The sequence below is a fragment of the Pleurodeles waltl genome, chromosome 2_1 (genome assembly GCF_031143425.1).
Source record: "Pleurodeles waltl isolate 20211129_DDA chromosome 2_1, aPleWal1.hap1.20221129, whole genome shotgun sequence".
Classification (NCBI taxonomy): Eukaryota; Metazoa; Chordata; class Amphibia; order Caudata; family Salamandridae; genus Pleurodeles; species Pleurodeles waltl.
Genome location: NC_090438.1, coordinates 773,867,593 through 773,882,059, shown reverse-complemented (window position 1 = coordinate 773,882,059; position 14,467 = coordinate 773,867,593). Strand labels below are relative to the sequence as shown.

The 14,467-nt window shown below is 44.7% G+C and overlaps 1 protein-coding gene across 1 annotated transcript in view; it reads left to right on the top strand.

Moving 5' to 3' along the window:
* Positions 1–5,082: 5,082 nt before the first annotated feature.
* Positions 5,083–14,467, top strand: part of LOC138268486 (regulator of G-protein signaling 9-binding protein B-like) — a 44,708-nt gene continuing 35,323 nt past the window's right edge. Inside the window, exon 1 of the mRNA XM_069218197.1 lies at positions 5,083–5,465. Within this exon, the coding sequence (XP_069074298.1) occupies positions 5,370–5,465 (96 nt within the window). The 5' untranslated portion in view covers positions 5,083–5,369. The remainder of the gene's footprint in view (positions 5,466–14,467) is intronic.

The window sequence follows — 14,467 nt, the reverse complement described above, 5'->3', positions numbered from 1 at the left end:
TGGTAGCAATGCTGGGGGTCCTCTAAGGAGCCCCCAGAGTGCTTGGAATCATACTTCCAATACTTGCAACAGTATTGGGGTATGATTCCAACATGTTTGATGCCAAACATGCCCAGGTTTGGAGTTACCATTACGTAGGTGGACATAGGTAGTGACCTATGTCCAGTACACACGTAAAATGGTGTCCTTGCACTCACGAAGTCCAGGAAAAAGGAACTGGAGTTTGTTGGGGCACCTCTGCTAGTGCGGGGGTGCACTCACACACAGGTACCTGCACCCTGCCCTCTGGGCTGAGAGGGCAGCCATAGGGGTGACTTACAGTGACCTGGTGCAGTGACCTGTAGTGAAAACGGATGCATGCACCCATTTCATGCAGACTGCAATGGCAGGCCTGCAGAACCTTTTGCATGAGCTACTTATGGGTGGCAGAATAACTGCTGCAGGTCATAGGGATCCCCTGGTACCCCAATGCCCTGAGTACCAGGGTACCATGTACTAGGGACTTACATGGGGGGGACCAGTATGCCAAAGGTGTGAGGAAAAAGGTACAGTTATCAAAATTTACAGGAGAGAGCATAACTGCTGGGGTCCTGGTTAGCAGGACCCCAGTGGACACAGTCAAACAAACTGACAACAGGCAGAAAATGGGGGCAACCATGCCAAGAAAGAGGGCACTTTCCTACAACAGATATGGAAGAAATAGTATATTCATTACAAACCTGTGTTGTCAAGCATGTTGCTGCTCACACCCCAAACATCTCATTGAAGAGAAGAAAAAAAACAGAAACAGTCCAGGGTCACCTCTAACAGAAAGTGTCATGCTGAGCATTTATAAAATTCCTTGAAAACACATTACGATTTGATCACTGGTTGTGAATAAGCCAGACAATGGGAAAGTGAGCCAACGGGGAACATAGCTGAAACTAAAAGAGGAAAATACCCCATCCATCTCAACATTCAGCACATGTATTAATGCATTGAAACATGGTGTTCTGGGGTATGCAAAAATTTGTCAATCATTTCACTTAAACTATCCTCGGGTATGTGATCAAGTATCTCATCCTACAGAATGTAAGGATGTTACAAGTCACTGGAGAGTTCCATACTATGTCAGCCCTCTCTAGAGCCCCTATCTCCTTTCCCGGGATAGCCTGTTTTATGACTTTGTTGTTGTGCTGGTGATCTTGGGGCAGTCAGCACATGTCCCATTGTTGACTGTGCCCCTATACCTGGCTGAGAGGATGCCACTAGAGATGAGTATAGGGTCAAGAGCTGAATGGTAAGGAAGCTCTGCCCTACTGCAGACCTGTAAATTGAAGCTGACTTGCTGTTGGTGGTCAGACTCTGCTTTCAGGTTCCTCTGCCAGCAGGAGGCACAGCAAGCGGGAAAATACCTGTTCCAACTGGGTGAAATGCAGGGGTGATGTTGTGTCGCAGGACTTCCTACTCTTGTGAGTGGGGGGGTTACCTCTCAAACATGGAAGGTGATGATGATACAGAACCCACGGCCTCCTCTGTCATGGAAAAGACAGAAGGAGTTTGGTGGGATGGTATGTTCATGAGTGTGGCTTAAAGAAAAAAATGGGTGGGGACCAAATTTTGGAGAAATTGGTAAGTTAAAATCTAATAAACTAGAGAAGCCCAACCCCGGTAAATGGCTGTGGTACAGGGGAGGTGCAAAGTATGTGGAATCCTCTGTTGTTGAAAGCAGACAAGAAAAACAGAGAGGAATGCTCATGACTGTGCCGCAAGGAGGGGAAACTAAATACGTCCTTCAGCTGAAGGGAAAGTTTGACACTACCCCCTCCCCGCCGTCAGGTTGAGGTGGGGCGGAAGGGGTGCTCCTACACTTAATGAGCAGCAGTGATGACAGAAGGTACTGTGATATTGCTATTGGCTGGAGAGAAAGCAATAGGCAACTGCTGACGTCAGAACTCACCTTTAATAACAAAATTACAGCTGAACATTCATTAAGGGGGTCATTCCGACTCCTGCCGGCGGCGGTAACCGCACGCCCGGCGGGAGCCGCCGAATGACCGCGGCGGCCATTCTGGCTTTCCCGCTGGGCTGGCGGGCGACCGCCAGAAGGCCGCCCGCCGGCCCAGCGGGAAAGCGCCTTCAACGAGGAAGCCGGCTCCGAATGGAGCCGGCGGAGTTGAAGGCGTGCGACGGGTGCAGTGGCACCCGTCGCAATTTTCAGTGTCTGCTAGGCAGACACTGAAAATCAATGTGGGACCCTGTTAGGGGGCCCCTGCAGTGCCCATGCGCTTGGCATGGGCACTGCAGGGGCCACCAGGGGCCCCACGACACCCGTTACCGCCATCCTGTTCCTGGCGGTGAAGACCGCCAGGAACAGGATGGCGGTAAGGGGGTCGGAATCCCCATGGCGGCGCTGCAAGCAGCGCCGCCGTGGAGGATTCCCTGGGGCAGCGGGAAACCGGCGGGACACCGCTGGTTTCCCGTTTCTGACCGCGGCGGTACCCATGGAAGCACCGCCAGCCTGTTGGCGGTGCTTCCGCGGTCGTTGGCCCTGGCGGTCGGTGACCGCCAGAGTCAGAATGACCCCCTAAGAGTTTATAATATCATAATTGCGAGAGGCCAGTTCTTTAGGGACTTTGGGACTGAAGGGCAGTTAGGCAATCCTTCTCACAGATATTGGCATTGTCCTTGGAACCACAGGAGCCTAGTCATGCAGCGATACTACAATGTGTCTCCATTTTGGACTTTACATTTCCCCGGGTTAGCACAGTCAAACACTGAAGGATTACTTTTGGAGGCTGGTCTGTTTTAGGATGCTTAGTTCATCTCGCACATGAATCATTGACAATACCTGGTGCAATAAGTGTTGTTCTTTAAGAAAAAGACTGCATTTACATTAAGGAAATATTTTTAGTACTTCGTGATATTTTAGGGCACATATCACTCTTCTGGTCATTTCTGGTTACTCCATAACTAGCATTGAGCCTCTCATGACCTTCACAAATTTAAAGCAACAATGTACTTGGAATGGTAAGTGTGAATACTATACCCAAAGTGCAAATTGAGTTATTGCAACAAAGTCACACATATAAGATATCTTAATTCCTTTTGTAGGTGGAGCAGGCTTACGACCCTTGCAGTAGCTTTGCGGACTGCTTGACTCCATTGCCTTGACACTGTCTTTGCCAGCAAAGGCCTTTCTTTTCTTCCTTGCGTGGTTAGAGGAATCAGCGGTTGCAGTTCTGGAGGATGGTGATCTACAATGTGCCAACGATGCACATGGGCCTTCATGGCCAGTCTGAGCACTGCTCTCAGGGGGGTCCATCAGTGCAACAGTAAAGCCTGATAGCCCTTATGCTGGTGTCAAAGTCACTTACAGATATCACATTGCATTAAGCGCTGGTTTTGAAGTTCCCGCATGCATTCACAGGTACAGCGAGAAGTGTGGATGTTCAATAGCCTGCATGCCAGGGTGGATGTTGCTCACAGATCTTCACAAGCACAGCATTGTAGGTGGAGGAACACTGGCCCTCCTTCTAGAGTCACTCTCAGGGAGTTTTATGTACAGTGACAGTTCTAGACTTACGCGGTCCCATACGATGGGTCGATGCTGCTCACAGAAGCACTGTAGGCTGGGTTGGGCAGCAGTCACAGGCCTCTAATCTTGGTCCTTCTGAACATCACAGGGCAATGCACTCACTGTATTCAGACTCTGATCTAAGCAAATGCATGTTCTGCAGACACTAGACAGTTTATCTTCTTCACTTCAATGTTCTGCGGCAGTGAATTATTTTGTTTACCTGCCACTAAACACTAGACACGTCATGGTCTGGTGGCTTGTATGTCAGAATATAGAGTACAAAAATAGCGTCTATAAACTGGATATTCCAGAAGAACGCCAGTCTGGTAATAAGAATAGTGGTTGAAGTGGGGGCCAGCCAGCACTCATTTTTTTGGGAACCAGAATTTATTTTTCCTCATCAGACTTTGACCCGGAGCAAGAGAGAGAAAAACACAAAAGGAAGAGAAAGTTGGAAAAAAGCGTGACAAAGAAACGGGGATAAAAAAGAACCAGCAAGCATGAGAGAAAAGAAGAACAGTGTGTTTGGTGATGGATTAAAAAGTTACCGGTTGCAGTCAAAACTATGCAGCTGTGGTAATCACATATTTGTTGACATTAGATAGCGCCGGCTGTGGGCTTCTGAGCAACAATTTGGGCCCCAACACTTTTTCTACCATAAATAAAGCACTGTGCATGAACAGTAGTCACCTGTGTTAAAATGAATACACCTCTGTAAGCCTAAAAGCAAATGACAAACACGTCTAGAGTACATGTAATGGGATTTGTCAGACGAGTTTCCTGCTCAAGAGATCGCAACGGATCACGCACAGTCAGAACTCGTGCAGCAGGATGTCATCTGGACAGTGCGACTGGGACTTTTGACCCTGCAGCCACCTATTAGAATAAGGAAGAGCTGCTGTTGAAGTTTCTATCATAACTACAATACTTCTCTTGGGTAAATTATAAACTTGCTTTATTTCGCTAGTTTACGGTCATAATAGAAATAGATGAATGGAATCCACCGTGCCTCTGGCCCTGCCACTGTAGTACATAATAAAAGAACATTCGTTAGTTCAGTGCTTAATTTGTGCCGGTGGTTTCCGGTGCGGAGGCACCGGCACCTATTTTAGAGAGCCGGCACTAATGTTGTTGCCTCAAGCATGTACTGCGAACAAAATCCTTATATGGGAAAGAGGAGGAAGAGAAAGACGAAGAAGCGTCACAAAGGAAGAAAACAGAAAGCTGCAAGAGTGATCTGAAGGGGCAGGAATTGGCTGTAAATGGATTCAAGAGGCCCGGGACGGCGTTAGGAGTACGGTGCCTCAGTATTCCTACCTCGCAAATTTAATGGCAGCAGCCGTGTGTTTCAGAGGAGAGCTTAGGGCACGGGCACGTTTTTATGTACAAATTACGCACTGCTTCGGTGTAAAATGCTCCTCCGAGAAGAGCTTTTGAACTGCATGGATCAGAGCGCTGGATAATTAGATTAAATCGTTTTCTCCACCCTGAGGTTCTGTACTAATCTCTTGGATTAACAGAAGATGTTCACTGTGGGAGCTCTCTTCGCCTCTGTAGTTGTGTTTTTAAATTCTCGTGCTATTTCTTGCACACAGACGGAATATGCTATGTGAGATGTGACAAACAACCTGCATTTTGCATGGCTTTGCTGTCCAGCGCAGAGGAAGAGGAGCCGGGGCTGGACATCCCACCGACGTCCTTTGACATCGAAAAGTGAGGGGGATGCTTGGAGCTTAGAGGCGGACGTGTAACCGGCGCGGGGCGCACGTCTCTGCTCCGCGGACCCCAGAAGGCAACGACGCGGATCGCGATGCCCTTACAAAATGTCCGCGTGGCCAACGAGGGGAGTGTGAACTCCCTGAAAACGCGAGGGGAGTGCAAGGCTCTGGTGGAGGCGCTCAACAAGGTGATTGTCATCTCTGTTCCGACCTTTTGCCCTGACCCCTCCCGCTTTCTGCACCTTATTTATTGTCGTCTATCAGCACCCCCAACAACCTCACCCGTCCCATTTTCCCATAAAAAGATAGACGGTTTGAGGACAAGGACAGAGAGCAGTGCTTTTTTTTTTTTTTTTTTGCAAATATACCATGGCCCTTGAGGCGAGAAAGTCCTTTGACTGCTGTTACAGTAGTAAAATACAGCATTTATCACGGCTCTGGGTCCCGGTGCCACTGCACCTGCTGCACCAGTGGCAACTACGATCCTGCCGTAAAGTCTAGAAGCATTTAATTCCACTGCATCTCTTTCCACCTGCCGGCCGAGAGGCATCCGCCTCCTGCATAGACGCCAGAAATGAGCTAGAAACGAGCCCTGTCTGTAGATCCTGTTTGTAGCCAGACCGCGTTCCTTTCTGTGGAAACTCTTACCCTGCGGCATTTTCGAGGCTGTGTTTTTCATTTTGGTGGGAATAAAATGTGTGTAGCCTCCCTATTCACCATGACCTGACATTTAAACAATGTCCCGGTGCTTACAAACTTCATATTTTGAAGACGGTTGAGGCGGAAAAAATCCCAGCTGCTCATCCAGCCATACAGGAGTGAGATTGGTTGCGTTCAAAGAGCTTCTAGTCACCTCAGCAGTCATGCGAATAGTATTTTCACTAATAAAACAATATTATTCTTATTACAGTGCTATATATTTTTGAAAAATAAGGTGCAAGTTATAGTTTTGTCTGCGATAATGAACAATGTACTAGATGGATACATCACACTGGGAAGCAGATATGGGACCTGATACCAAAAACCACATTTCAGAACTCCATGACAAGATTTTATTTTTTAATATGCCATGCCAAGTCTCAATGTGCCATGCCACAGAAAAAAGGAAAACAGATTTTAAAGGTAAAATCTCTATGTGAAGGCACAATATTTTGCATTGGGCAAGAATAGAATGACAAAAGTATCGAAATCTCCATTGTATATGGTTAAAATGGCAGAGGTAGATAAAACACACACACAAACACCGACACACTCTCTCTCTCTCTCTCACTCACTCTCTTTTCTCTCTGGCCCTTGTCTGTTTCGGACATCTTCTCGAGGCACCAGCAGCAGTCCATAAGCGCTCTTTGCAGCATCTTTGGCACCACGAACCAGGGAACCTGCCCTGACCCACAGTGGCTCCCTCTCCTAGCACACAGGGGTTACCGAATGCAGCACTTCCACTATAGAGCTGTGTTCAGTACATCGTTTATATAATAAACTCATACTGTTTTGGAAGTACAGCTCTGATGCAATGCTGTGTCTAGATATTAGAAGTTATCTCCTGAATGGGCAACACAAATAAGGATATTGTCTACCATGCTCTTAGTCTTGGACAGAGAGTACTGATTATATGTCGTGCAGATGCCAACTAAACAAGCAACTCATTTTATATTTTCCTAATATAAAACCAAGCTGATAAAAGTGTGTAAAAGGTCCTGTCACAGTGCCCTTTCCTCAGGATCTGCACGCTGCTGAACAAAAGGCCCATCTCCCAGCGTCACCAACTCAGAAAGCTATTATAGCACAGAGTTATGATGAAGCCAGGCGGGGAAAGGGAATTAGGGTAGGGAACTGCAGGGAGAGGGATCTGAAAAGAAAAGGTTAGAACAAATATGCATATACTCATTCATAACAGTATAACTCACCAATAGACTCTTGAATAAAGGCGTCTCCGTGGTATCAGATTGAGACCCTTTGTGAATTGGGCGTAGCCCCTTCTTTGAATCATGGAATAAAATCAAACTGCAACCTCTGAACCTAGAGATGGCAAGAGTCTTGGACTATGGACATACTCTGAATGTCAATCATGTAATCACTATACATTCATAAACGTAAACATTTGATCTCAGCCTAGGAATTCTCAAAGACTTAAATATGTATCTCACATATTCTCAAAGACTTAAATATATATCTCACATATTACGCTTCTCAAAAAACAATGAGACTATAACTTGCTTATCTCCGAAACGTTTTCACATTGACTACCTAGGCCTGAAAGTTTTACTCATTGAACTTGAAGCGCTTTGTTCGTTGGATAGAAGCGCCTTGCTTGTTATACATGAATCGCTTTGTTCAATATGCCAGAGAGCGCCTTCACTTGCTTTGTCTGAAGCGCTACGCTCGTTATGCTGAGGGGTGCTTTACTCATGTAGCCTGAAAAGCTTTGATTACCGTGCCAAGGGCGCTTTACTCATGTGGACTGAAGCGCTTTGATTGCCGTGCCAAAGGCGCTTTACTCATGTGGACTGAAGCGATTTGATTGCCGTGCCAAGGGCGCTTTACTCATGTGGACTGAAGCGCTTTGATTACCGTGCCAAGGGCGCTTTACTCATGTGGACTGAAGCGCTTTGATTGCCGTGCCAAGGACACTTTACTCATGTGGACTGAAGAGCTTTGATTGCCGTGCCAAGGGTGCATTACTCATGTGGACTGAAGCGCTTTCATTGCCCTGCCAAGGGTGCTTTACAAGTGGGGCCTGAAGCGCTTTGCTCGTTGTGTTAAGGAGCGCTTTACTCATGTGATCCGAAGAGCTTTGATGGTCGCGCCAAGGCTGCTTTACTCTTTGAACTGAAAGCGCTTTGCTCGTTGTGCTTAGGGGCGCTTTACTCTTTGAACTGAAAATGCTTTGCTCGTTGTGCTAAGGGGCGCTTTACTTCGGGAAGCAACAACCCCCTTCAAGATTGGGCTCATCAAGACCTTACCGCTACGAGTACGACCTACTCGTATCTGAATTCACCATTGAAACAAAGATACTGCGATTTACTGTCAAGCTGCCATGTAGGAAATCTGCTCTTCTTCAGAGGAACCCCCACGAGGTCTGAGTGCATCGAAGTATTCAAAATAGTGAGCAATGTGCTTGGGTGTGGCTGGGCTTTATAGGCCTGCCACACCCCATGATGGCCGCTGCCTCTAGAAACTTGGGAATTGTAGTCCAATCCTAAAATAGCACTGATAAGTGCATCTTGCCCACCAATGTCCTAACCCTGCAGCTACATGAGCTTTACCACAGGGCAGGCGACGCTGATGACCACTTTTAGAACAAGAGGGGATGACAAGTGGTGCGCATGAAGCACTGCAAATATGCACAGCGGAGTTTCAGGCGGGACCTGGACCGCGCACACCCTTATTCCTGATAGGTCCTCACTAAAAAAGCCATGCTAAAAGCAAAGCAGCTAAAACAGTGTAAATGTAAAATATAAAATGAAGCTAAAAACACGGGAACCAGCTTGGGCCCATAAGGTCCCCATGACAATTCTTAGCTCGTTGTTTTTATCCTTACTCCATTTTCTTAAGTAAGAGCATAATATCCCCCTTGTCTCCATAACTCTGATAACCTCAGTTAGCTGCCAGACACCTCTACTATATATGTCAAAAACTTCATTGTTCACCAAGTCCCTTGAATCCCTTTCATGAGTTCTTGAAACTTATGAACCATATCTGCAGCATTTTAATATTTTGCTCCTGTTGCAGTGTCTTGAGTTTGCTATAGACTTGTCAAGAAGCTAGGATGCCTAATATTCTGATAGGGTATCCCATCCGTTTAGGAGTGTTTCTTTAATTTATGATACAGAACCATATTAAACGGATCTCTATGTATTACATTAACTAGCATCTCAGTGATCTGCTCTATGTATGTTTAATCCAGTGCCTGAGAATGTGCAGAAGAAAGGTGCAGCACTACGGAACTTACGTTCCTGACCTCTGCAGTGTACACCCAGGTGTTCATTAGGAGTCTGGCGGTCCTAGGACCGCCAGACTCATGGTGGCGGTCTGAACGGCACCAAAGCAGCGGTCTGGCCTCCACATTATGACCCTGGCAGAACCACCACGGTCTGACTGCGGGCACCGCCAGGTTGCCACCGGTCGACAGCCTGGCCGTGCCAGCGGTCTTAATCCGCCAGGGCAGTGCTGCAAGCAGCGCTGCCCTGGGATTATGACTCCCCTCTCTGCCAGCTTTTGCATGGCGGTCCCAACGCCATGCAAAAGCTGTCGGAGACAGGATGCCAGGGGCCCCCTGGGGGCTCTTGCACTGCCCATGCACTTGGCATGGGCAGTGCAGACCCCCCCATAGAGAGTTCCATCATGCTTTTCACTGCCAGAATCACGAGCCAGCGTCAATGTTGTGGTGAGTTTCCCACTGGTCCAGTAGGAAACTCATAATAGGGCCAGCAGATGGAAAACCAGAGTGGGGGGTTTCCGACCCAAAGAGTTTGGCGGGCGGCCTTTGCTGCCTGCCAAACTCTTAGTGAGGGCCCCAGTGTCTGTTAATTTAAACTAATTCAACAAGCAGCCTATGCCTAATGTGCTGCTATCTCTACCTCACGCTGCAATCATTCAGGTCTGGTCCAACACCACTGATGTAATGTTTTCCCTCTGTACGGACAACACAACCCATTTCATGGACTGTTGGCAGACAGCAGCAGCAAATCCTCATCAATTGCACCTCAAAAAGAACCCTCAAAATTCAGTCCGATATGACCCCGAGTTAGCACATCTGCACCTACACAAGGCCTAGGAAGAGCCATTGTACTAATACCCCACAGTGCTACGTCTGCCTACTTCACTCTCATTTGAGGCCCTTTCTCATACCACCTTGCAGACCATTGAGACTGATAGCCCCTCTGCCCTCGGGGACATCAGAAATGTGATCCCTCACAGGAATAAGAACCTCACAACAGCTGGCATCTCTGAGGTCTCTCGGTAATATGCTTCCTTACAGTGGATCACCACAGATGAGGAGCAGCTACCCAGATCTCAGTGTACCCCCCAAAAAACTCCAGGTTAAAGGACTGACTCCATTTACCCATTAAAAGGAGGGTGATATTATAGAGTGAAGAGGCGCCCCAAATCTCCCAATCCAGAAACTCAGGTGAATTATGCTACGGTGCTCTGCACTGGGGTCTCACCCCCTAACCACCCCTAGAGGTTAAGCTACTTAACCAATGTTATGTAGAATGTGAAGGCACACGTAAAAAACAAACAAGATTCACAATCACAATATAAAGTGTCCCATTGGTATATTTTCAAATTCTAAGTAATGGCTTATAAGTATAGTGTTTAGATTTTACAATAAAGTCCAGATCCAATCTCAAATTGAAATCAGCTGTCCAAATTATATATTCCTTCGATGTGTGTTTCAACTATTTAGTTCATAGTTCCAAACTTTTTTCAGTCCATCATAATTCAAAAATTCCGATTTTATAAAAGTTCCACGAAATCACTCATATATCTTTATATCGAAGTTCTCAAAAGTTCCTTGTTTATCCGTTCCTAATAATTCTCTTACTAATCCGTCATATTTAGTTTAGCCATCTCTCTTACTTGTCCATATGTCCGTCAACACGTGTTTCATCCAGGGAGTATCCCTGGACTTCTTCAGGACCTCCGAAAGTAATATATTCAAGAGTAATAAAACCTAAATCGAACTGAACAATACATTCCATATTAGAATATTAACATTGCAACAATCGATCAACAATCAATAGTGGGAAATGTACACATCTCGTAGTAAAAACTAATAAATACTCACAAATTAAAATATCTACCTTTGATTTAGCTGTAGTTTAAATAATTTAACTGTCAAATCACAAGATTACAAGCAGAATACGTTCAATTCAATGTATTTGAAACAGCCATTTCCTGACCCTCTCTTCATATAATTCAATTCCATCGTTTGTAACCTTCCTAACTGAAAATTTAATTGACCTTAGAGTAATTTATTCAGTACCATGAAATACCTTTTCATGCAAATCTATATCGTCTGCAACACATCATTTCCTTATATCTCAATTTCAAACACATCAGTTGTACTTAGACATCGTTTGTAACCTTCCTAACTAAAAATTTCATTGACCTTTAAATAATTTATTCAGTACCTTGAAATACTTTTTCATGCAAATCTAATTTGAAAATATACCAATGGGACACTTTATACTGTGATTGTGAATCTTGTTTGTTTTTTACGTGTGCCTTCACATTCTACATGACTGACTCTATTTACACTACGAATATCCAGGGGTGGCTCCTCCGCTAAGGCGGAAGAGTGCCACCCCCCAGTTTAAGCAGAAGTGGAGGGAAAAATAAAACCATAATAACAAAGTGTTATTATAGTTTTATTTTTCTGTCTGCCAGGTGTGGGCGGGGTTGGCCTGGTGGAGGAGTGGTTGGTGCACCATAAGTATGCATGTCTGTTTGGCCAGCCATGTTCGGCTGGCCAAACTGACAGGCACACTTTGCATTTCGCCACCTAGCTGTATTGAACAGCTGGGAGGAAAAAGTGCACATGGTGCCACTCCCTCTGTGAGCGCTGAAGCAGGGCACTCACACCAATCATGGCACTGCTGTCATGCTGATGACAGCAGTGTCGTGATTGGAGGGAAGTCTGGAAGCCTGTTTGCTCCTGGGAAGAGGACAGAGGAGACAAACCTGTCTCCGCCCATAGGAAAGAGGTAAGTTGTTTTTTTCTTTTTCTTTTTTTTTATTTCCCCCTAACCTTCTCATCCCCCACCCTGCCACCCCGTTCAGTGGCAGCCGCGGCTGCGAATATCAACAAAGAACTTGGGGCCTCTTGAACAAGGAAGTAGCACTTCAGACAGCAATGAGTCCCAGAAAGGTAATCAACACATTCCAACCTCCAGAATAGCTTTGTTTAACAGGAATTCTCCAGTAGGATCTGCAAAATTCTGATGAACTGATGTCAGCAAGGGGTGAGCTGAATACGAAAGTAGTCACCTATTTGGTTGTCCCTTGGCACATATATCAAGTACACATAATCTAATTAACTTCTGTTCCTTGCATTCATTACTGTGGGAATTGTTTTCTATTTGCAATAATAGTTCAGTCAGGGTTCGGAAGCTATCACTGTGAAAGCAGAAGAATCCATATTGCTAAAACATCCTTAAGCCATGGATGTGGCTGTTATGCGGGCAGTTCACTCGCTAGTTGATATTGTAACTAAACATATGTCAACCTGTATGTCTGGCCTCTAGCATGGATATCAAGTGGTATACAAAGAGGGTGTGTAAAGCAGCAGTTCAAGAAAGGGTGCTTGTCCTTGCGTCTTCACATAGGAAAATGTGTGGTTCTGTAAGTACTCCATATTTCTTGCCAATATATTTAATTCTACTTCTTCAGATCCCAAATGATTGACTTATTGGATACTACAGTGCAGATCAAAAGACAAAATAATAAATTGACATACAGAACTTGATGGATAATACAACAAATTGTCAAGTCCGTCTTCTCTCTCCTGAACTTTAACTCAGCTAATTATTTGCTTCTAAACTCCTGCTTGAAGATAGTCACATACATTTATCACAATCTATGTGGGAAAGAAATTTAATTTGTTACTGAGTTGACTTACAAACATTTTATCCACAGAAGTCAGATCAGTACCTCAGACTGTTCATTTAAAGGTTAATGTCAGTACTTCGGTCTAGCTTGATAGCACAGCTGAATGGTGACCTATTGTTGACAATTCTTTAAAATATACACAGAGTCAACTTTGGCTCAATCCAGAAGAGTAATTCTATCCAGCCTCATACTATTGGCTGTTTCGTGTATTATTCTGCATTCTAAGAAGTGCTTACTTTGCAATGTATGAGAGACAATTTTATCTCAAAAGCCATCAAACATTAAATTATTTATCATACATGCATACTGTTGTAAATTAAATGACTCACTTAAATGTTATTTAAATAAATATATGTATAATTATTAAGAAGTAATGTACTTCTCCCTTTCCAAAGTTAATTCCCTTAGTCATGGTTCGTCCCTTTCTTTTCTCCTCACCCACCATCCTTATGGAATCTACGGGTGTCTAACTTAGAATATTGACAGATGAACTGTCAGTGTGTGATGATTTGACTTGGAGGTGTCAAGAGAAGAAAAAACTTCAACCCATTACCAGTGTGTATCATAAATCTTAATTTTAACACATACTGTACAAACATTTTTGCAGGCTTTTTTAATGTTTAATCGGGACTCAAAATGAAACCAGGCTTTGCCAATGCTTACTTATAGGACACCTAATGCTGGAGGTGAGATCTTGTCTGAGCATTTGTGTAGATGTTGGAAAAGAGGCCTGGAAAGTTACATTGATTAGCCTAGAAAACCCGAGTTGGAAAAATTGTCAAAAGTGGGCTAGAATGTGGGTGCTAGAACTGACTATAAAGGCAGCAAGCACATCACTGCTGCATACACAGACTGTGGCTGTATTTATGTGTCTCATTTGAGTTGTCAACTCCAAATAAAGTCCAGTGTATTTGATTTTCAGAAATGGAGCACAACAAGTTTCCTTTGGTACCTAAGAGATTTCATTTTAAGAATTAATTTTAAATGTTATTGCGAAAAACTGAAATCTAGTAAGATGTGGCTTTTATCTGCAGCATCTTCAAGATTTACCTAAACACAGTTATTGAGTCACATAACTAATATTTGCTGGATCAAATTAAGAAAGATAAGTTTGTCCATAAACGTTTTAAGGCTGAAAATTGCTAGACATACACCTGCCAGGGGTTCCACAAAAGGATACCTAGCAAGCCTAAATTAATTTACTACTGTGGAACTGAATACCCACATCATAAAGTTACTTTTAAAGAGTTGTTTGTCAGGCAAGTTTTAGATGTCCTCAAAATCGTGGATTTCTGAGCATCCACAAACTTCCCTATGGCCCTTTCCCTTCCTGGAAACCGTGAGCGATTTGCTCCTGCAAAGGACTGGAGTAAATACCCTTCCAACATGCGAAGAGGTTCATAACATCCCCATAATCCATAGAGGTATCTTTACCTAATGCATAATTGTACTCCACATACAATACTGCATTTGAGAAATAGTAATGTGTGAAAATGACAGTAGCATGCCTGGATAACTGTTACTGGTTAACCTTTCCAGATGCCAAACTGGCAAAGTTTGAAATTGCAAAGAGCAG